The 23,346-nt window shown below is 47.3% G+C and overlaps 1 protein-coding gene and 1 pseudogene across 1 annotated transcript; both read left to right on the top strand.

Moving 5' to 3' along the window:
* The first annotated feature begins 6,764 nt into the window (after positions 1 to 6,764).
* LOC117193456 (putative inorganic phosphate cotransporter) lies at positions 6,765 to 11,878 on the top strand. Its single transcript, XM_033398212.1, has 5 exons — positions 6,765 to 7,286; positions 9,758 to 9,930; positions 10,001 to 10,564; positions 10,634 to 11,164; positions 11,227 to 11,878. The coding sequence occupies exons 1-5, from the start codon at positions 7,223 to 7,225 to the stop codon at positions 11,440 to 11,442; spliced, it is 1,548 nt and encodes a 515-aa protein (XP_033254103.1). The 5' UTR covers positions 6,765 to 7,222; the 3' UTR covers positions 11,443 to 11,878.
* Positions 11,879 to 11,929: 51 nt separating this feature from the next.
* Positions 11,930 to 12,394, top strand: LOC117192867 (annotated as a pseudogene).
* Positions 12,395 to 23,346: the final 10,952 nt, after the last annotated feature.

The following is a 23,346-nucleotide window of genomic DNA, read 5'->3' as shown; positions in this document are numbered from 1 at the left end:
TTGTTTCGTGCCGTACCCTCAAAACCGTTTCGTTATCTGCTTCAAATACAAGTCCTCACACAAAGAGACCCTCAGAAATAGTTGCCACCTTTTTAACTGCGTCAAACGACAGGCCCCAAAACGATAGTGGATCTGACGTTGGAATATCTTCCTCTGGCTCCGATTCCGTCACTAAACACTAAACAGAGCCGCCTATCGCGATGGGTGAAATATAATTAATAATCAGATAATTCCCCAAGAGCAGAAATGGGCATTTGATTTGGCATCGGCCATTGAAACGCACTCGAGAATGTCACATAAGACATATTCGATGGACGATGGGCGCTGCGCGATAGGAGATCTCAGAGAGAGCTACTGCGCCCGAGCTCCGTCGATAGGCTAATCCAATCCCGCATCATGTGATTAGGTTTTCCCCATCGCGAATTGGTGGCTCATTGATGGCTATAGCAATAGCCTTGTCCGGTTGGAACTACTGTTTCCCAAGATTATGTTTTACGACTTTTTATAGACCCGAAATCAGGTTGATAGAATTCTAGCGCTACCTGGGCAGGCTCGTTTGCCCAGCCCTTATCGTTGGTCAAAAGTCACTTTATGGCCCAATAATTGTCCGCTTTTGGATTGGGATATTGGTTTATAAAAAGCACAGTTTACAGAGCAGTTTGCACGGGGCACTCCTCTTTTATTGGTTCCGTTCGGCATGATATGGGCCCATTGCTCTGACGTCTTTGCTGTAAATCTCCTCATTAGGCCTGTCAATATTGTAAAAGCATCGCATCGGTAGAGTCAGCTCGGCCGACCTCTCATGCGTCTTTCATGCGTTTGGAGATAACTTTCGACTGTCTGCTCTCAGTGCTAGAATTTGAGCGGCGTGAGCGGCATGTCGGAGAGCACGAGAGAACAGCTGCTCTCGGAGCTTACAGCTCTCGCTTTCCACCTGAACCGGTAACCGGTAACCGCTAACACGTTCGCACCTAACAAAGCGGAGGCCCGAAAATAGAGACAAAGCTGCAGAGCCTCTGTGATCCTCAGGCGCAGCTTCAACGCTGACTTTGTTGGCACTGTCGCTATAAAATTATCGTTTAATTGGTTATATTGCTGCCCATAAACGTGCCCATTATCACAGTCGTCTATCACCCACCCAACCGAACGACGAGCAAGCCACCTCTCTGCGCTGCCGCTCGGCCGATGAATCAAACGAGCGAATGCCGCTTCGCTTCGTGTTTCCTCTGTCCGCTAACGCAGCTCTGTCAGCGTCCGCGTTTCGATGCGAGCAAAACAGAAACAAAAACAGAATTAAAACGAGGGGGAACGTTGTGAGTTGCTGCAGACACCGCAACTCTACAGTTATACCCGATACTAAGTCAGTATGGCTCTCCTCCGGCAGACGCAGCTAATATTAAACGACACGACAAAGAGTGCGTGCGAGAGAGACAGAAAATCAGTCTGAGCGTGACGTCGGGCGCTGCGAAGCCAGTGCAAATTGATTTGTTCCTTTTGGCTATAAAAATTATCTGATCTGGTCCAGATTCAGCAATCTGATAGATATGGTCATTATCTATGATTCTGCGTTTTTAGTTTTCTCAAATGTGCAATATTGTGGATGCAACAGATTTTCGTCCTTTGTGGGGGCGGAAGGAGGTAGGGCGAAATTCTGAGATATACGTTTTATAGTGAAATCTAACAGAAGTGCGGATACCAAATTTGGTTACTCTAGCCTTAATAGTCTCTGAGATTTGTGGATGCCTTAGATTTTCGTCCTTTGCGGGGGCGGAAGGGGTGTGGCGAAATTTGGATACGAAATGTTCAAGGTCCGATATCACAGGAGTGTGGATACCAAATTTGGTTGCTCTGGCTCTTATAGGTTCTGAGATCCTTGAACTCATATTTTGCAATTGGCAAAACCGACCATGAAACCTGTGTGTTAGAGAGAGACAGAGGGAGAAAGAATGAAATTGTTTTCTTGATTCTGGCTATAATTATTATACGATCTGGTTGAGATCTTACATTCTAAAACATATAGTCATCCTCTACGATTCTGCTTTTTTGGTTTTATCGTATCTTTAAAATTGTGGACGCCACAGATTTTCGTCCTTTGTGGGGGCGGAAGTGGGCGGTGCGAAGTTTTGAAATATTTTTGTAGCAGTGACATATCACAGAAGTCTGGATCCAAAACATCGTTGCTCTAGCTCTTGTAGTCTTTGAGCACTAGGCGCTGAAGGGGACGGACGGACGGACGGACGGACGGACAGACAGACAGGGCTCAATCGACTCGGCTATTGATGCTGATCAAGAATATATATACTTTATGGGGTCGGAAACGATTCCTTCTGGACGTTACACACATCCACTTTTACCACAAATCTAATATACCCCAATACTCATTTTGAGTATCGGGTATAACAGGGAGATCTATAAATGCCTGGCATCGGGATATGTAGTGATCGGAGGATTTGCAATACTTGCATGTTGAGCTATTATGATCGTTAATGGAGGTGATTAGGGTGCTAGGTTTACTTTCTCCCACCTGCTGGCTAGGAATTGTTACCATAGCCGATCCCAAATTTTCCAGCATCCGACATCTTGCTTCCAAGAATGAGGCCATGCTTGACCACCGAGGCAATCCTGACGTCGGCAAGTTCTCTTCCCATTTCTCCTTGGTCTTGTGGTCCAATTTCGTGCCTATGATGAAGATCAGCAACCCATCGGAAATCTCCTGCGGGGTCGCCAAGGTCTGAAGTGCACGCAAGTGCGAATTGATTTTATCGCTGAGCGCGCGCAAGCCGATAGCCGAGCCCTTCTCCACCCCTTGCAGCCCGAAAATAGCCTTGACGTGTGCCTGAAAATGTAACAGTTTATTATCGAATCGCAACATTAGTAAATTCAACGCCTTGTCGTAATTCTCCTCAGAAAGTTCCAAGGAACGAATCGTATCCAGCGCAGCACCATCTAGACATCCACGAAGATATTGGAATTTTTCGATGATTGTTATACGATGGTCTTTGTGCACCATTGTCGAAAACATCGCGTGGAATTCTGGCCGATCCATGTAGCTCCCACCGAATCGCGGAAGCTGCAACTCGGGCATTCGAGAACGGCCTATACTATTATAGGCGAACAACGACGAATTCCCCTCGAGAGTATGCCGAGCCGTTGAATTGGCAACATTTACCGTGCGAGCAGCCATCAACTCCCGCGACAGCCTGGACCTAACCTTGACATAAACATTCGAAAAGTCCAGCCGGGCATCATGGGCTAACAGCAGGAAATCCAGCCTTTCAAGGCTCGTTTGAGCGGCATCGAAATCCGCATTCATTCGCTCGATCTGCTCTAAGCGAGCTTGAAGTTCTGCCTCATCTAACTCGGCAAGCTCTTCCTTGGTAAGAAAGCGATCCATGGCCTTTAGTTGGCGCGCGATGGACTCGGCCTTGTGCTTTTAGAAATCTACATCCCTCGGCATTGCTGCGTTCGCGACATTGGTAGGCTCAGGTGCTGCCATGTTGCGTGCACTTCAGACCTTGGCGACCCCGCAGGAGATTTCCGATGGGTTGCTGATCTTCATCATAGGCACGAAATTGGACCACAAGACCAAGGAGAAATGGGAAGAGAACTTGCCGACGTCAGGATTGCCTCGGTGGTCAAGCATGGCCTCATTCTTGGAAGCAAGATGTCGGATGCTGGAAAATTTGGGATCGGCTATGGTAACAATTCCTAGCCAGCAGGTGGGAGAAAGTAAACCTAGCACCCTAATCACCTCCATTAACGATCATAATAGCTCAACATGCAAGTATTGCAAATCCTCCGATCACTACATATCCCGATGCCAGGCATTTATAGATCTCCCTGTTATACCCGATACTCAAAATGAGTATTGGGGTATATTAGATTTGTGGTAAAAGTGGATGTGTGTAACGTCCAGAAGGAATCGTTTCCGACCCCATAAAGTATATATATTCTTGATCAGCATCAATAGCCGAGTCGATTGAGCCCTGTCTGTCTGTCCGTCCGTCCGTCCGTCCGTCCGTCCCCTTCAGCGCCTAGTGCTCAAAGACTACAAGAGCTAGAGCAACGATGTTTTGGATCCAGACTTCTGTGATATGTCACTGCTACAAAAATATTTCAAAACTTCGCACCGCCCACTTCCGCCCCCACAAAGGACGAAAATCTGTGGCGTCCACAATTTTAAAGATACGATAAAACCAAAAAAGCAGAATCGTAGAGGATGACTATATGTTTTAGAATGTAAGATCTCAACCAGATCGTATAATTATTATAGCCAGCATCAAGAAAGCAATTTCATTCTTTCTCGCTCTGTCTCTCTCTAACACACAGGTTTCATGGTCGGTTTTGCCAATTGCAAAATATGAGTTCAAGGATCTCAGAACCTATAAGAGCTAGAGCAACCAAATTTGGTATCCACACTCCTGTGATATCGGACCTTGACCGTTTCGTGTCTAAATTTCGCCACACCCCCTTCCGCCCCCGCAAAGGACGAACATCTGGGGATATTCACAAATCTCAAAGACTATTAACGCTAGAGTAACCAATTTTAGTATCCGCACTCCTGTTAGATCTCACTATAAAACGTATATCTCAAAATTTCGCCCCACCCCCTTCCGCCTACACAAAAGACGAAAATCTGTTGCATGCACGATATGGCAGATTCGAGAAAACTAAAAACGCAGAATCATAGATAACGACCATATCTATCTGATTGCTGAATCTGGATCACATCAGATCATTTTTATAGCCAAAGGAAACAAATCAATTTGCAGTGGCTACGCAGCGCGTGACGTCACGCTCAGACTGATTTTCTGTCTCTCTCGCACGCACTCTTTGTCGTGTCGTTTAATATTAGCGGCGTCTGCCAGAGGGGAGCCATACTGACTTAGTATCGGGTATAACTGTAGAGTTGTGGCTGTCTATAAATGTATTGTTATTTACTAATGCACTTTTAATGCCCGTGAAATGCAACTATAGCCGAGCGAGTCCTGAGTTGCGCATTAGTCGACAGTCGTAATTAACAATTGCCAGTTTAATTTATAATTTTTGTTTAAGCAATATAGTCGTACACTCGCTTAGTTGTGCTGTGAATTCCCTTTTCCCTTAACACGATCGTGGGCAATTATCGTAAAGAACCTATTCCCCCCTGTCGTGATTTACATAAGATCTACATCTAAGCAGGTTGTGCAACCAAGATTAGGTTTTTCCGATACAGGAACCTCCCGCAGACGATCCGCATTTGGAGACTGTTTCTGTGGCAGTTGCCGATCGTTTAGCAGCCTCAAAATGCAAAATCATTTCGTCTTCGAAATGATGGGCCGTTCGGTATTTTTTCCGACTATTTACCTAAAATTAAACATTGCTAATTCCTTAAATCGATAAATATTTGTGACGAGAATGACGGTGCGAGACACTGAAGATTTGCACTCTGTTATGAATAGATCTTATACAATATAGAGATCACGTTTTAGATTTTGTATTATTTTCAGTATCATTCGGAGATCACTAAATGGTACGCAATTAGGATCCATTATTAGTAAAAACTTTCCGCTATTTATGAACGCAGCTCATTCAGAATAGATGGGTATTTCCCATATACCAATGTCTGATCTCATGAAAGAGTAAAGAAATCCCCTGAGAACGATCGAATCCAACTGATCAAACAAAACAATACGAGTGCCTCTCTCTTGCCCAGAAAATTGCTCTGTCTAAATAGAGTGAGTGCCTTTCTACGTCTATCTTCTAGCGTTATCTTTCCGAAGAAATCAGGATTGGAGTATAGGAATGAATCTTGGTGTGTTTCTTTGGTAATTAGTGAATCATTTGCCATTATTCTTGTTCGGCACACTTTGGGGTTCATAACAACAACCTGTTTAAGGCCTTATATGGTTTTAATTTCTAAGAAATTTACGTAAACAAATCAGCGGCGGGCAGCAGATTGTTCAAAATTGGGTCGCAGCTTTGTTTTGTTCGTTATATGCGACTTATGAAACTTTCCAAAATTCAATTTTTTGCCGCTCTGACGCTCTGACATGCAAAACAACCCGAAAACAATTGAAATTCCACTCACAAAAACTCAAGTGCGCAACTGTTGTTATCGAGTGTCCGAGTGTGTGTGGTGTCTGGTGTGTGGGGATATAAAGTTTGTTCAGATCTAAAGTGCCATTATAATCGATTTACCTAGAATTGTCAATATTTGAGGCTCGCAAGATAAGTACTATAGTTATAAGGTTAATTACATTGAGTCGTTGCAATTACTTTTACATTTTCCGAATATAAGCTCGCAATGCAAATATTGGAGTAGCCTTGCATTCCGGGTCGTGCCTTGCCAAAAAAAGCCTCTTCAAGGTCCGCTCTCCCATACAGAACGTGGCTTACGTGGTAGGCTAAGAAATCGGATGATAGACTGTACCCAGTTCGGTCCCCATATTTTCTAATACGAGCTTATCATCCCGCGCGAATCTGTCAAATCATAGCAAATATTTGAACGCAAACTTCGCTTTTAACTGGGAAAACGTGCGTAGGGCGAGAGACTCGTGAAATCAAACGCCGCTGATCTGATCAATCAGGGAGGCGAGATGATGATGCAAATCTCGAGTTCGCGTTCGGCGACACTTGGCGGTTGCGTTTGCGCAATCAATTGAAACACCCTGCTAAATTTATCAAACTAATTTGATGTCTGCTCTGCTTTCAGATTAACAACTTGATCTGCCGACCACCTATAGCTGTAGCTATATGTACAGCGTGGCAACGACAACGGGCAACGTCGAAGAAAACGCATGCGCAGATCTCTCAGCAAAGCAAAGCCAAACAGAACGGAAAATAAATCGTGCAAACAGCAGACGGAGCACCGCCTGTCCCAGTCCCAGTCTCCACTCCGTCTCCATTCGGCTTATTTAAAGGCCGCTAGCCACCGAGTGACAATCAGAACAAATCAAGCTGCCAGTCGCAGCAGGTCGCGAGTGAAGAGAGAAAGAGTGAGCTGTGATAACGATACAAACACATGTACATCTGCAAAGAAGATGTCTTGAGAGCTGTCAGATCGGGCTCTTGCTAAAAAAGGTTGCTGAAAAAAGTCTTAAATCTTATACATTCCGTGCAGTATTGTGATATTTAAGCGCTGCCCTTACAGAGGCCACAATCAATTGGTTTTAACACCTCTTATTTAACTTAAACACACACTCACGTTCCCACCCAACAAATAAAACACGAAGCACACAAGATGTCCGCATCGAAGGAGGCCATTTGTGGGAGCACCGAGAAGGATCTCGAGAAGCCGCCATTAGGTGAGTGCACAAACTATATTTAGGTATATATGTAGAGGTAGAGATGGTATAGGGATGAGGGTGGAGAGGGATAGGTTATCAAAATGTGAATTCTGAACATTGCTCAGATAGTATACTATCTAGGCTTATGCTTTTTACAAGTTAATTTGTTACGAAGAGATAGAATGGAAATTGTAATGGAAAATTATCGCATAAAGATTAGGCTGATGAATAAAATCAGAAGCCATATAATGAGTTCTTTATTGAACTAACATCCGATAAGGAGAGTATAGATAGAGAGATACAGATACCAAAAAAGAAGGAAATAAACCCAGCAATCAATTCAATTATTAATCAATCTGGATTCCAGTCATCTACACTTCCCCTTTTGTACTCGCCGTTATCCGCTCAACTTCCATTTCGTACGATCTATGCTATGGCCAGGTCTATGATCTCAGTTACACGTAATTGCCTTATTTATTTCAAGCTTGTCTGACTGCTGACTACTCAGGCATATCATTTACATTTATACTAAGCAAGTCTCAACAGAAACTGAAAGCTGCTGAATCGAATGGGACTCTCAATGATTCTCCTGGAATCCACTTGATGTTAATACGAGTACATCAAGAGCGTCAGAAGCTTGAAAAGTGCCAAAAGCGGACGTCAGGGTCGGCATTAAACGGAAGTTATTTGTTATGCAATGCAAAAGAAAAGGAAAATAAATAAAATAAAATGCATGAATAGCAGAGTCGCCAACGCGTGAGCCACATTCCCAATTAACGTGTGACACAGACACAGACCCCACAAAAGTCCCCCTACGAAGGGTGGATGAGGAGGTGGATGCGGTGGCGGTACAGTTGAGTCAATAAATTCCAACTTTTGTTGTCTAATTTGCCTATTCTGTTTCCATTTGAGGACAGAGACGACACAGAGCCTATGTTTTTTGTTGCTCTTTCCTTTCTAGAAAGGAATTCTAGAAATTTTGAGATATACGTTTTATAGTGAGATCTAACAGGAGTGCGGATACTAAAATTGGTTACTCTAGCGTTAATAGTCTTTGAGATTTGTGAATATCCCCAGATGTTCGTCCTTTGCGGGGGCGGAAGGGGGTGTGGCGAAATTTGGACACGAAACGGTCAAGGTCCGATATCACAGGAGTGTGGATACAAAATTTGGTTGCTCTGGCTCTTATAGGTTCTGAGATCCTTGAACTCATATTTTGCAATTGGCAAAACCGACCATGAAACCTGTGTGTTAGAGAGAGACAGAGCGAGAAAGAATGAAATTGTTTTCTTGATTCTGGCTATATTAATTATACGATCTGGTTAAAATTTTACATTCTAGAACATATAGTCATCCTCTACGATTCTGCGTTTTTGGTTTTATCGTATCTTTAAAAATGTGGATTCCACAGATTTTCGTCCTTTGTGGGGGCGGAAGTGGGCGGATCGAAGTTTTGAAATATTTTTGTAGCAGTGACATATCACAGAAGGAGAAGAAGTCCGGATCCAAAACATCGTTGCTCTAGCTCTTATAGTCTTTGAGCACTAGGCGCTGAAGGGGACGGACAGACGGAAGGACGGACGGACGGACAGACGGACAGACAGACAGGGCTCAATCGACTCGGCTATTGATGCTGATCCAGAATATATATACTTTATGGGGTCGGAAACGATTCCTTCTGGACGTTACACACATCCACTTTTACCACAAATCTAATATACCCCAATACTCATTTTGAGTATCGGGTATACAAAATCTACTTCCACCTATGGAAGATGGGAGGAAATATCTTTTGGTCATTTGCATGATGGGTTTCTTTCTCACTCGGCAAAAAATTTCTTAATGGTCCTTCTAACACATAGGTTTCATGGTCGGTTTTGCCAATTGCAAAATATGAGTTCAAGGATCTCAGAACCTATAAGAGCTAGAGCAACCAAATTTTGTATCCACACTCCTGTGATATCGGACCTTGACCGTTTCGTGTCCTAATTTCGCCACACCCCCTTCCGCCCCCGCAAAGGACGAACATCTGGGGATATTCACAAATCTCAAAGACTATTAACGCTAGAGTAACCAATTTTAGTATCCGCACTCCTGTTAGATCTCACTATAAAACGTATATCTCAAAATTTCGCCCCACCCCCTTCCGCCTACACAAAAGACGAAAATCTGTTGCATGCACAATATTGCAGATTCGAGAAAACTAAAAACGCAGAATCATAGATAATGACCATATCCATCAGATTGCTGAATCTGGATCAGATCGGATCATTTTTGTAGCCAAAAGCAAGAAATCAATTTGCAGTGGCTACGCAGCGCCCGACGTCAAGCTCAAACTGGTTTTCTGTCTCTCTCGCACGCACTCTTTGTCGTGTCGTTCAATATTAGCGGCGTCTGCCGGAGGAGAGCCATACTGACTAAGTATCGGGTATAAATGTAGAGTTGCGGTTACCGCAGCAACTCACAACGTTCCTCCTCGTTTGTTTTAGGATTCTTTGCCACCCGCTACTTTGTGACCTTCATGCTCTTCCTGGGCATGGCCAATGCCTACGTGATGCGCACCAACATGTCGGTGGCCATTGTGGCGATGGTGAACCACACGGCCATCAAGACGACCGATGAGGAGATCGTCGATGAGTGCGGCGATCGTGATTTGCCCATTGTAAGTTCGAATGACTCCCCAAAGTCTTCGTATTCCAGCTCTTTCTTAACCATTCAATTTATCATTTTAGGACGATTCCCAGGATGGCGAGTTCGTTTGGAGTTCGAGTCTTCAGGGCTACATCCTGTCGTCCTTCTTCTACGGCTACGTAATCACCCAGATCCCCTTCGGCATACTGGCCAAGAGGTTCGGGTCCCTGCGCATCCTTGGCTATGGCATGCTCGTCAACTCGGTCTTCGCCTTCCTGGTCCCTGTGGCAGCTCGTCAAGGCGGCGTCTGGGGCCTGTGCGCCGTCCGCTTCATCCAGGGGCTGGGCGAGGGTCCCATTGTACCCTGCACCCACGCCATGCTTGCCAAGTGGATTCCGCCCAACGAGAGGTCACGCATGGGCGCCGCCGTCTACGCGGGAGCTCAGTTCGGAACGATCATCTCTATGCCGCTGTCGGGTCTCCTTGCGGAATATGGCTTCGACGGTGGCTGGCCATCGATCTTCTATGTCTTTGGCATTGTGGGCACTGTTTGGTCCATTGCATTCCTCATCTTTGTGGACGAGGACCCCACCGTCCATCCTAGCATTGATGAGCGCGAGAAGAAGTACATCAACGACTCCCTCTGGGGCACGGATGTGGTCAAAGTAAGTCCTCCACTCGATTGAATCTTGCAACAGGAATTCATTCATAATTCATTTTCGAATCTTCTGCAGAACCCTCCGATTCCGTTCAAGGCCATTCTCAAGTCGATGCCTTTCTACGCGATCCTGTTCGCCCACATGGGCCACAATTACGGCTACGAGACTTTGATGACAGAGCTGCCGACGTACATGAAGCAGGTGCTCCGCTTCTCCCTGAAGTCGAACGGTCTGCTGAGCTCGCTCCCCTACCTGGCCATGTGGCTCTTCTCGATGTTCATTTCGGTGATTGCGGACTGGATGATTAGCTCGAAACGGTTCTCCCACACGGTCACCAGGAAGCGGATCAACAGTATCGGACAGTACGGACCTGGCATCGCCCTGATTGCTGCCTCCTACACGGGCTGCGACCGGGCCTTGACATTGGCCATTCTCACAATTGGCGTAGGCCTCAACGGTGGCATCTTCTCGGGCTTCAAGATCAACCATCTTGACCTGACGCCCCGCTTCGCCGGCTTCCTCATGGCCATCACGAATTGTTTGGCGAATCTGGCGGGACTGCTGGCGCCGATTGCAGCGGGCAACCTGATCAGTGATCAATCAAAGGTAAAGATAGAAAGCTGAACTCTGTGCCCTGAGGGATTACTAATAGCTATATCTTTTTGCAGCCCATTATGGGACAGTGGCAGATTGTGTTCTTCATTGCCGCCTTCGTGTACATCATCTGCGGTACGTTCTACAACATCTTCGGCTCCGGCGAGCGCCAGTACTGGGACAATCCCGAGGGCGACGAGCAGAAGGCGGCTCTGAGCAATGGAGCCAATTCCTCGCCAGCAAGGCTGAGCACGCCACAGGCTATCACCGCTACCGAGTCGAGGCAGTAGTATTATCCTGTGACCTGCGACCTGTGTCTGTCATTACCATTACACTACTGTACACAAGTCTAGAATTTAGTATTTGTTTTAGTTATCTATGTATTAAGAAAAATGTTTACTACGATAGTTAGCCATTGATATTCCTAATCCTATTCCCGTCAGCTGCAACGCAACCGATTTGCAGAATAAAAGACAGCAATCATGTTAAAGGAAATGTTAAAGAGAATGTTCAAGAAGGAAACCCGAAACAAGGCACAAATTGTCGAAACAAAGTTAGGCAAATCGAGGTCTACCATTGTAAATGAGTACGAGTATATGTTTTGTAGTTTTCTTATGTGATAGAGACCGAGTTTAGTCTTCTAACCAATTGAAATGATCCGATGAAAGGAACGCAACCAAATATGTAAAAGAATTAAATCTACCATAGCTTACAGTCAAACCTGAACCTGAGTGTTTCAATCGATTGCAGAGCAGGGGAGGGGAGTCCTAATTCGAAATTAATAATCAGTTGTTCGACTGTCAAAAAGTCAGGCTATCCGTTTCTGCTAGTAGGCCCATCTGTCATCTGTCATATAAAAAGACACACAAAGGACATGCAATGGTTAAAGTCCAATGGGTCACGAAGAGGAACTAACACCGGAGCAAGTAGACTTTGGTGTGTCCCCACTGAGGGGCGCCCTCAGGCGCACCTGGACCGACTTCTGCACTACCAGCAGTAGTGCGGGACGAGGACACCAACCGGATTGTTCACTTTGTCTGGCTGCTCATCTCCCTTGTGATGTTCAGCTGTGCGGTGGCCATGGCCCACACCTTCTATGTGGACTTCCGCAGCAATCCAACCCGGATGAATGTGGAGAGCGACTTCACGCCACTGAGCAACCTCTATTTTCCACCGGTCACAATTTGTCCTGAGGTGCTCTTCAATATGCAAAAGTCCAAGGCATTTCTGGAGACTCTGTGAGTGGGAATGAGCACAGTGTGAGACCTCGATTGATTGGTACGATCCCAACCGACAGGACATGCTGGACGATGAACGCTTTGCCGATCAGGACATAGAGCAAATGGAGTCTGTTCTGACCCTGAACAATCTGACACTTGAACAGTTTGTCAAGCACTTGCGTTGGGATTGCCGTGAGATTCTGTATCGTTGTAGGTACCATGGCAAGATTATAAACTGCTCAGAGCTCTTTCACCTCTCAAAGATCTTCTTCGGTAACTGCTGTTCCTTCAATCTGCGCCAACAGGGGTGAGTGGCCATATAGATGCTAACCTCTAAGGACTCCATCTTTGCACAGACTAAACTTCACCGCTCAAAGGGCCGCTGGAGGACTGTAGTGGCCAGTGAAGCAAACCCAGATTAAATTCCCTAATAATTTCCCAGATATAAAGCAGATTCAAATCACGCGCCAACTTGATTAGTTCGAACACCAAGACTTTAAAAACAGCTACTTCGAATATGGAGCTTTAATTGCTCGAATGTTCTTTTTCGTCTCTCGAGACCGAATTCCATGGAAGGGTCCCGTTAAAGCTCGTCTATGCCGCTTAAGCCGACAGCGACGGTGAACACGCGGATCAATTACATTTTTCTCCCAAAACACTTCGGTTGTGCCTGTGCCAATAGTGCCAAACTCTAGTGGAAGTTCACGTGTCCCGGTATTACATAATACATACCAAATTACATAACTGCAAGTCGGCGGAGAATCGACTAAAAAGCAAGATCAAGCTATATTGTGTGGTGAAAGTGCAAAGTGCTACGTAGAGAAAAAGAAGGTGATTATAGAGGAAAGCAGGTTTGGTACATTCACTGAATTCCGAATCTATTACAGAATCTCTTGGTCACTGGAGGTCTGCCGTGCTTTGGCGCTCTCACGCCTAACCCCCCCCCCACGCAACCACCAGTGTCTTATTTTTGGCCGCTTCGAATTACCAGCGTTTCCGTTGTACGGACGATCTGTATCGACTAATCGTATCTTGCGAGATGCAACTCAACATCCTTGATGCGGAATCGACAACGCCTGGGAATTAAAGTGGAAATTTATGTCAGCTAAAATTGTGCAGAAGATGTGAATACAAGATCAGGAATCGGAATCTAGGGTGACCTGTGTCGTGAGTACGAACATACCCGCGAAATAGCAGGGTATAGCAGCGGTGCAGCGTAATGAAAGGGAGAGCGTGATAGCTCACACGCCAAGAGCGAGCTTTCGTTCGAAGAGAATTCGGACATATGCGTGCGTATGCCCACACATATAAACGTGCATTAATTTGATCATCGACATTCTCTTTGCTTTGTCTTGTTCTTTTCTTTTGCTTGCATTCTTGTGTTTGCACTGCAATTAAATTTGACTTTAAATGTAAAATCATATAAACATATACAGTTATATTAAGGAATATCTTTCCTATAGAATTAATTTCTTTATCATATGTCTTAAGTCCTTTCCTAATCAACTCAATGTTAAGCCTTGATTCACTCTGGCAATGTCGGCCAAAATATCATTCTTTAATTCTTTACTAATTTTATATAATTAATATTGTTCCACAGCTACCGAAGCAGTTCATTGGGCCCAACGAGCTCGTCAAGGAAAGTGTTTGAATTTGGTAATGATCATTAATTTCGTATTGAATGGAAATGTTGACCTTCGTGAGTAAAAAGGCTCAGTTTTGCTATGAATTGTATTTTATATTCTTAAGTTAATGAACCTTTTTTTATATATGAATCTTTTGAATCTTGATTAATAGAACTATTTTGAATTAACAGGAATTTGGAATAAATAACAACCATTCTTTCTAAGTACATAATGCCAATGATGCATCGAGTGTAATAATGCAGCGGTAGTTACGTTAGGGGCCATGCCAACATCGTTCCACGCATTGCCGAAGGTAGGAAGGGTATAGAGGAACTAGTGATCTCCTACACCTAGGATCACTAAATTAAATACGCGACTACCGGATTCCTTCTTGCCATCTAAGCCGACCGGGGATTGATTACAATTGTTTTTTTTTTGTTTTGATCAAAGTAGATTCTGTGTCAGTGCACTTAAATTTTTATAATATGGCGAGAACAAGGAAGTATAGGGATAGGAAAGACCCCGACCCCATCCGGCGAGCTGAGCCCAGAGCGCAGTATAGTGCACTAACCCCGAATCCCTTTCCTGCTGAGGCTGCATTGCCAACAAGATTTAACCAGCCCGTAGCCGTAACATTATAAAATGGCGCCCAACGTGGGGCCGAAGACGAAACGACCCAACCAGACGCACGACCACTTTCAACTTTATAGGAACCTGGCTTGTTCGGTACTTGGAATGGCGGGTCTTAGAGAAACTTTGAGTTCCCGACGAGTATCAGACATAGTCTAATAGGAACCTTTAATATCCATTTAATTCAATAATCATAGAGGAAGAAGAGAGGAGTTACACATCGATGTAGAATTGCCATTGAAAAAGAAAAAAAAAAAAAAAAAAAATTAAGAGGAAATATGGCCAGTAAAGATAATAGCTTTGAAACTGCATTAAATCAGCATGGCTATTGTCGCATTTGCCACGATAAACTTGAGAAAGATCAATTGTTTGCCACGACACCGTGTCAACATCAATTTCACCATTCCTGTTTGACCGATTGGCTTAAGAGTTCACCGAGTTGTCCAACCTGTCGCGGACTATGCACTACAGAATTGTTAGTTCGGGGAAATGTTGATTTGGCGACGGAATTAAATAACGCGGACCTTGCAGAGGTAGGAGATTCGAACACTGAAGGAATTCCCCTCGATGCGCCAGGGCCAAGTGGAAGTAGATGTCGAGGTAGAGGCAGAGGCGCTATTCCCAAGTCAAATATAGTAACGAGATCTAAGCAAAGGGAGGGAAATCCGACCCCTACAGACCCAACTAGCCAATCGCTGAATTCATTTAACGCCATGGATAAAAGTGAAATTGTTAATTTGGTAAGGTCAATGATGGGCACCCAACAAAAGACGTTGTTGGAGAAGCTAACCGCCCATATAGAGACAGCATTGAGCCCAGAGCGCAGTATAGTGCACTAACCCCGATTCCCTTTCCTGCTGACGCTGCATTGCCAACAAGATTTAACCAGCCCGTAGCCGTAACATTATAGGACTGGGCTCTGGCCTGTCGGTGATTCTACGGTACCAGGACGACAACTACGACCCTTCGCAGTCCTATTCGTATGGCGTGAAGCTGCTCATTCAGGAAACCAATGTCTTTCCCAGTGCCCACACTGTCTCGAAGTTCGTTTCCTTCAACACGGAGGTCTTCGCAAAAAAAGTTACGCATACAAAAATCCAATGATTGGTATTCATAATTCAAGTTACAAATCGTAATCATCATCAGCGATATCAGAGTGCAAAAAACGAACCAATAAATTAGAGCAATAAAATGATTGCCTCAAAGCACAACACAACAAAATCTGATCACGATTTCAAGGAAAGGGTTTACCCACATAATAAAATAAACGTATTTGTAGGGGCTCCCAAGATCATGCACTCTTTATACCCGATACTCAAAATGAGTATTGGGGTATATTAGAATTGTGGTAAAAGTGGATGTGTGTAACGTCCAGAAGGAATCGTTTCCGACCCCATAAAGTATATATATTCTTGATCAGCATCAATAGCCGAGTCGATTGAGCCCTGTCTGTCTGTCCGTCTGTCCGTCCGTCCGTCCGTCCGTCCGTCCGTCCGTCCCCTTCAGCGCCTAGTGCTCAAAGACGATAAGAGCTAGAGCAACGATGTTTTGGATCCAGACTTCTGTGATATGTCACTGCTACAAAAATATTTCAAAACTTCGCCCCGCCCACTTCCGCCCCCACAAAGGACGAAAATCTGTGGCATCCACATTTTTAAAGATACGATAAAACCAAAAACGCAGAATCGGTGGGGATGACCATATCTTCTACAGTGCAAAATCTGAACCAGATCGAATAATGATTATAGCCAGAATCATTAAAACAATTTCATTCTTTCTCGTTCTGTCTCTCTCTAACACACAGGTTTCATGGTCGGTTTTGTCAATTGCAAAATATGAGTTCGAGGATCTCATAACCTATAAGAGCCAGATCAACCAAATTTGGTATCCACACTCCTGTGATATCGGACCTTGACCGTTTCGTGTCCAAATTTCGCCACACCCCCTTCCGCCCCCGCAAAGGACGAAAATCTGGGGCATCCACAAATCTCAGAGACTATTAAGGCTAGAGTAACCAAATTTGGTATCCGCACTTCTGTTAGATCTCACTATAAAACGTATATCTCAGAATTTCGCCCCACCCTTTTCCGCCCCCACAAAGGACGAAAATCTGTTGCATCCACAATATTGCACATTCGAGAAAACTAAAAACGCAAAATCATAGATAATGACCATATCTATCATTGCTGAATCTGGATCAGATCAGATCATTTTTATAGCCAAAAGGAACAAATCAATTTGCACTGGCTACGCAGCCCCCGACGTCACGCTCAGACTGATTTTCTGTCTCTCTCGCACGCACTCCTTGTCGTGTCGTTTAATATTAGCGGCGTCTGCCGGAGGAGAGCCATACTGACTTAGTATCGGGTATAACTGTAGAGTTGCGGTCTCCGCAGCAACTCACAACGTTCCCCCTCGTTTCCTTTTTGTGTGTTTGTTTTATGTTGTTTTTTTTCGGCACACAATGTGAAATTGTTGTTGTTCTGTGTTTGTATTTATTATACCCGATACTCAAAATGAGTATTGGGGTATATTAGATTTGTGGTAAAAGTGGATGTGTGTAACGTCCAGAAGGAATCGTTTCCGACCCCATAAAGTATATATATTCTTGATCAGCATCAATAGCCGAGTCGATTGAGCCCTGTCTGTCTGTCCGTCTGTCCGTCCGTCCGTCCGTCCGTCCGTCCGTCCGTCCGTCCGTCCGTCCGTCCGTCCCCTTCAGCGCCTAGTGCTCAAAGACTATAAGAGCTAGAGCAACGATGTCTTGGATCCAGGCTTCTGTGATATGTCACTGCTACAAAAATATTTCAAAACTTCGCCCCGCCTACTTTCGCCCCCACAAAGGACGAAAATCTGTGGCATCCACATTTTTAAAGATACGATAAAACCAAAAACGCAGAATTGGTGAGGATGACCATATCTTCTACAGTGCAAAATCTGAACCAGATCGTATAATGATTATAGCAAGAATCAAGAAAACAATTTCATTCTTTCTCGCTCTGTCTCTCTCTAACACACAGGTTTCATGGTCGGTTTTGTCAATTGCAAAATATGAGTTCAAGGATCTCAGAACCTATAAGAGCCAGAGCAACCAAATTTGGTATCCACACTCCTGTGATATCGGACCTTGACCGTTTCGTGTCAAAATTTCGCCACACCCCCTTCCGCCCCCGCAAAGGACGAAAATCTGGGGCATCCACAAATCTCAGAGACTATTAAGGCTAGAGTAACCAAATTTGGTATCCGCACTTCTGTTAGATCTCACTATAAAACGTATATCTCAGAATTTCGCCCCACCCTTTTCCGCCCCCACAAAGAACGAAAATCTGTTGCATCCACAATATTGCAGATTCGAGAAAACTAAAAACGCAGAATCATAGATTATGACCATATCTATCAGATTGCTGAATCTGGATCAGATCGGATCATTTTTGTAGCCAAAAGCAAGAAATCAATTTGCATTGGCTACGCAGCGCCCGACGTCACGCTCAGACTGATTTTCTGTCTCTCTCGCACGCACTCTTTGTCGTGTGGTTCAATATTAGCGGCGTCTGCCGCAGGAGAGCCATACTGACTTAGTATCGGGTATAACTGTAGAGTTGCGGTGTCCGCAGCAACTCACAACGTTCCACCTCGTTTAAGATTTAAGTACTGCCCCAAATCCAGCTTTTAATACATATTGTGAGGAACCGTGGTTCCCACAGGCCGAATTCGACCAAAGCATAGCCGGATAAAGGCGGTGGGACGGTCGGATAAAGGCTGATGGCTGGCTGGATAAGGCGAAGGTCAGCCCAGATACCCACGGATATCCGGATGCGGCGAAGAGGCCAAGGGCCCCGATAGGAGAAGTGTCCCGCTCTCGGAGCAAGAGAAACGCGAGAGGCAGAGGAGACGGCGGGATCGGGCCGGCAGCGAACCGACGCATGGCCAAATATGGGCATGGGATCACGCCACCGGCCAGGCCCCGTTACGAAGGCCGTGGAAACCAGGAGACGGCGATGGAAAACTACCAACGCCGAGCCGGTGCCCGTCAAGGGGCTATAAAAGGAGGCTGCGGCAACGAAGCGGGTCTCTTTTTTTCCGTGGAGAAGTGATCGCGCGCGCACGTTGAAACCCCGCCGAAACGTAAGAGTAATACCCGGTACGGTTCGAAGAAGTGCAGTGAAGTGAATAGCAACAGGAAGACAGGCCCCGCCTGCCCCAGAGTGAGTCTAAGTTAAGAGGTGATCCACAGTTGCCGGCGGAAGCTAAGAGGGGAGTGCGAGACGTAGAGTGCGGATTTGCGTGGCGGGCCAAAGCAATAGCGGAGGTCAAACTGCCCCAATCAACAGCCTCAACGCTGCCACACCCGACGAGAGCCCACGCGTGGTGGAGATCCATAGATAAGCTGAATTGTAGCATCTAGCCCTAAGTCCTAATATAAGTACGAATAAAGAGAGATTCGATTAAAGAAAAGGAAGGTCTAATCATTTGTCGTTGGGGGCAACAATAAAAATACGTTGCGACGAATCGGCCGACCGCTGAGCGAGCCCAGCAAACTCAAGCGAACCAAGAAGCAGGTCCGTTACAACTGGCGCCCAACGTGGGGCCTACAACGACAAATAGTAGGACAAAGGGAGGAGAAATATAGATGAGAGAATGGGGAAGGGACAATGGATCCACCTGTTGAGAAAGGAGGAGCTTGTCCAATGCGGCCACGCCTCCGGCGTGCGGCTGGAGGGCACAGTGGACGAAATGAGAAGAACATTTAAGGAGTGGATGAGGGAACACGAAGATGAGTCGGAGTGGGCCGATCTGATTGAGGTATGGGAGTGTCGGGCGGACAGGTCCTCGCCGACACCCCGGGCGGACGACAAACAAGCCGCGTACGAGCACCCGGCACCCCCACCCGGCGCAACCGCGGCGACGCTGTGGAGGTCCCCAGTCGACATACAGAGAGAATTGATAGCGAGTCTCTCAGTGCCAATACCGGAACGCTCGCACACGGGGACGCCTAGCAGGCCCCGCCACCAAGGAAGGGATCGAAGCCGAGAGACCGAAAGAGGGAGAACCGAACCAGCCACAATACGGCCAGCACACCTGGACTACGCTAGAGTGGCGAAACAGGTGAGAGAGTGGTCGTTCCGGTTCGACGGGACGACGAAGCCTCTCGAGTTCTTGGAGCAGGTCGAGTGGTCCGCCGAGACGTACGGTCTGGATCCGGATCTGGTCCCAAGGGCGATGCCGGAGCTGCTAAAAGGGCGGGCGCTGATGTGGTTCGTGGCGAACAATCGACAGTGGAGAACGTGGAAAGAGTTCTCGTCGAGCTTCCAGGCTTACTTTCTGCCGCGGGGATACTTTGAGAAGTTGCTGCAGGAAGTGAGGATGAGGAAACAGAAATGGGGCGAGCCATTCAAAGAGTATATGGTAGAGATGCAGACACTTATGCGACCCCTGAAATGTCCCCAAGAGGAGCAGACGGAACTGATTCGTGAGAATAGCATGCCCGATCTGAGAGCGTATATGAGGCCGCACCGGTGCAAGGACCTCGACACCATGATGGAACTGGCAGACGAGCTCGAGGCGTTGGAGAGGGACCGCCTAGAGTTCCAACGGGAGAATCCAACCGTGAAAGCCCGGGCAGCGAATCCCTTCCACAAGCCAGCCGAGACGACGGCATGTCGGCGATGCAAGGACGGTCTGTGCTGGACGGAGTAGCACGGGAGGAGATGGGAGCGCGTGTCATTATGCCGACACCGACCAACGGCAATATCGAGAACGGATATGTCAAGAATCCGGCCCAGGCGTGCCGAAGGTGTGGGAGCGCGGATCATTGGAGCCGGGAGGGCAACGGCCGACCTCTCACCTACTGCTGGAGATGCGGAAAAGTGGGCATCTCGGCATGGCAATGCTGCAGGAAGACGGGAAACGCCCCGCGACCCACGCCGCGGAGGGCCGTGCCAGGGTCGCAAGAAACGGTCCCTCAAGCCTAGTCGGCAGGCTGACCAGCGAGGGAGAACAGTTATCCGCAGTAGTGGAGGTCGCGGGCGTGGAGCTGCAAGCCACGGTGGATACAGGAGCTACCAGCAGTTTCGTGAGCCGCGAGCTGGCGGACCGACTAAAGGGTGAAGGCCGGGAGGCGGCGGCAAGGAAAAGGGTGAGGTTGGCGGATGGCCATAGCCAGGAGGTCACGTGCCAGATTGAAACGAAGGTATGCTTTGGGAACAAGAAGATCCCAATGGTGCTACTCGTATTGCCGGGTGTGATTGATGAGTTAGTGTTGGGATGGGATTTCCTCCGCGCGGTCGGGGCAGTGGTGACCTGTGCAGGGCACAGGGTGGTGATCCCTGCCCAAGATCGGGAACGAGGAGACCAGGAGGAAAGACTGTCCGTGCCGAAGGCCGAAGCTGGAGACACGGCTCCGGAGTCCGACAACGAAACGGACACGACCCTAAGAGTGGCCGCCAGAAGGGTGTCAGCGGGCATGAGGTAGAATGAGGGGGCGAGGGAAGAGCCAGTGGAGGAATTCTTAGCCCGAGAGTTAGAGGCATTTTCCAAGATCGAGGGGGTGTCTAATGTGGCGGTGCACACAATCACCATGAGTGACCCGCAACCGATTAAGCAAAGATATTACCCGAAGAACCCCAAAATGCAGGCCGAGATTAACCAGAAAGTGGACGAATTATTAGAAATGGGATGCATAGAGCCGTCAAAGAGCCCCTACAGTTCGCTTATAGTGATGGTAAAGAAGAAAAATGGCAAATGGAGATTGTGCGTGGACTTTCGTCAAGTTAACGCGAGATCAGTAAAGGACGCGTACCCAATGCCCAGGATCGATTACATCCTCGATCAACTGCGGGAAGCGAAATTCATAAGTAGCCTAGATCTGAAGGATGGATATTGGCAGATCCCCCTGGCCGAGAGCAGCCGGCCGATCACGGCATTCACGGTGCCCGGAAAGTGGCTATACCAATGGAAGGTGATGCCGTTTGGGTTACACTCCGCGTCGGCCACCTTTCAACGGGCGTTAGACCAAGTGATTGGGCCAGAAATGATGCCGCACGCGTTCGCGTACCAGGATGACATAGTGGTCATCGGGCGAACAGAGGAAGAACACCGAAGAAACCTGAAAGAGGTGTTTCGACGGCTGCGCTTGGCGAACCTGCGGCTGAACGCAGACAAGTGCAAGTTCTTTAGGAAAGAGCTGCGGTATCTAGGCCACAAGGTGACCGGCGAGGGGATATGTACAGACCCCGAGAAAGTCGCAGCCATAGCCGAATTGAAACCGCCGACAAATGTCAAGGAGCTGAGACAGTACTTGGGAGTGGCCTCATGGTACCGGAGGTTCGTGCCCGACTTCGCCACCCTCGTGCAGCCCCTTTCCGGGCTCCTCAAGAAGAAGACGGAATGGGTCTGGACACAAGAACGGCAAGAAGCGTTCGAGGAGGTGAAAAGACGACTAGTGGCGGACCCCGTGCTGGCGTGCCCCGACTTCTCGAAGAAGTTCATTCTGCAGACAGACGCCAGTGATGGACCCGAAAGGAACTATTCGGCGACCGAGAAAGAATGTCTGGCCATTGTATGGGCCATCCGCCGGTTGAGGCCATACTTGGAAGGATATCGCTTCAAGGTGGTCACGGACCACATGGCTCTGAAATGGCTAAATAGCATAGAAAGTCCGTCGGGAAGAGTGGCGAGATGGGCATTAGAGCTACAGCAGTACGACTTTGAAGTCGCGTACAGGAAAGGACAGCTCAACGTGGTAGCCGACGCACTCTCCCGACAACCGGTGGAGGAGCGAGGCCGTCGGATAAGAAGTGAGGAGGGAACACAGCCAGTAGGCGAGCCGCCCTGCAAGTGGTTAGAGGGCATGGTAGAAAAGATCAGAAAAGAATCCCCGAAGTACCCCGACTATGTGGAGAAGGGGGGAAACTTGTACAGGCACATTCCTCACCGGGCAGGGAGCGAAGAAGTCGCCTCGTGGAAGTTATGTGTGCCGAAATATGCCCGAGAAAGGGTCTTAAAGGAAAGCCACGATAGCCCGGAAGCAGGCCACGCCGGCGGAAGGAGAACCGCGGCACGGGTGGCGGCAAGATATTACTGGCCAGGGATGTACAGGGACGTGAGGGCCTACGTGCGGAAGTGCGAACTATGTCTTCGCTTTAAGCCAAGTCAGCTACAAGCGGCAGGAGAAATGTTGACACAGGTGCCGGAAGAACCATGGGCAACGGTATGCGCGGACTTTGTGGGTCCTCTGCCGAGGTCGAAACATGGGAACTCGATGTTGTTGGTGCTGGTGGATCGATTCTCCAAGTGGACCGAGTTGGTGCCGCTGAGGAAGGCCACAGCAGAGGCACTAATAAAGGCCTGTCGAGAGCGCATAATAGCCAGTTTTGGCACGCCCAAAGTCTTCATTACGGACAATGGGGTGCAGTTTGCAGGCAGGGCATTTACAAGATTCCTGGAGCAGCTAGGAGTTCGCCACCAGTTTACGGCGCTATACACGCCGCAAGAGAATCCGACAGAGCGAACGAACAGAACGGTAAAGACCATGATAGCTCAGTTCACCGAGGGTGATCAAAGGTGTTGGGATGAAAAATGGCCGGAGCTGATGCTGGCCATGAATTCGGGAGTGTCGGATACAACGGTATATTCACCGGCGTTCGTGGTGCAAGGAAGGGAACCCCGGCTGCCAAAGGCCCTATATGACGAGGAGACGGTAGGCACGGGACAAGGCACA

Source organism: Drosophila miranda, assembly GCF_003369915.1.
Source record: "Drosophila miranda strain MSH22 chromosome Y unlocalized genomic scaffold, D.miranda_PacBio2.1 Contig_Y2_pilon, whole genome shotgun sequence".
In the NCBI taxonomy this organism is placed as follows: domain Eukaryota; kingdom Metazoa; phylum Arthropoda; class Insecta; order Diptera; family Drosophilidae; genus Drosophila; species Drosophila miranda.
Note: the sequence above shows the minus strand (reverse complement) of the source record. Positions and strands in the feature narration are given on the sequence as shown.

Coding starts and splice junctions, on each gene's coding strand:
- LOC117193456 (XM_033398212.1), top strand. CDS start 7,223: ATGTCCGCATCGAAGGAGGCCATTTGTGGGAGCACCGAGAAGGATCTC. Junction 9,931..10,000: donor GCGATCGTGATTTGCCCATT/GTAAGTTCGAAT, acceptor TTATCATTTTAG/GACGATTCCCAGGATGGCGA. Junction 10,565..10,633: donor GGGGCACGGATGTGGTCAAA/GTAAGTCCTCCA, acceptor AATCTTCTGCAG/AACCCTCCGATTCCGTTCAA.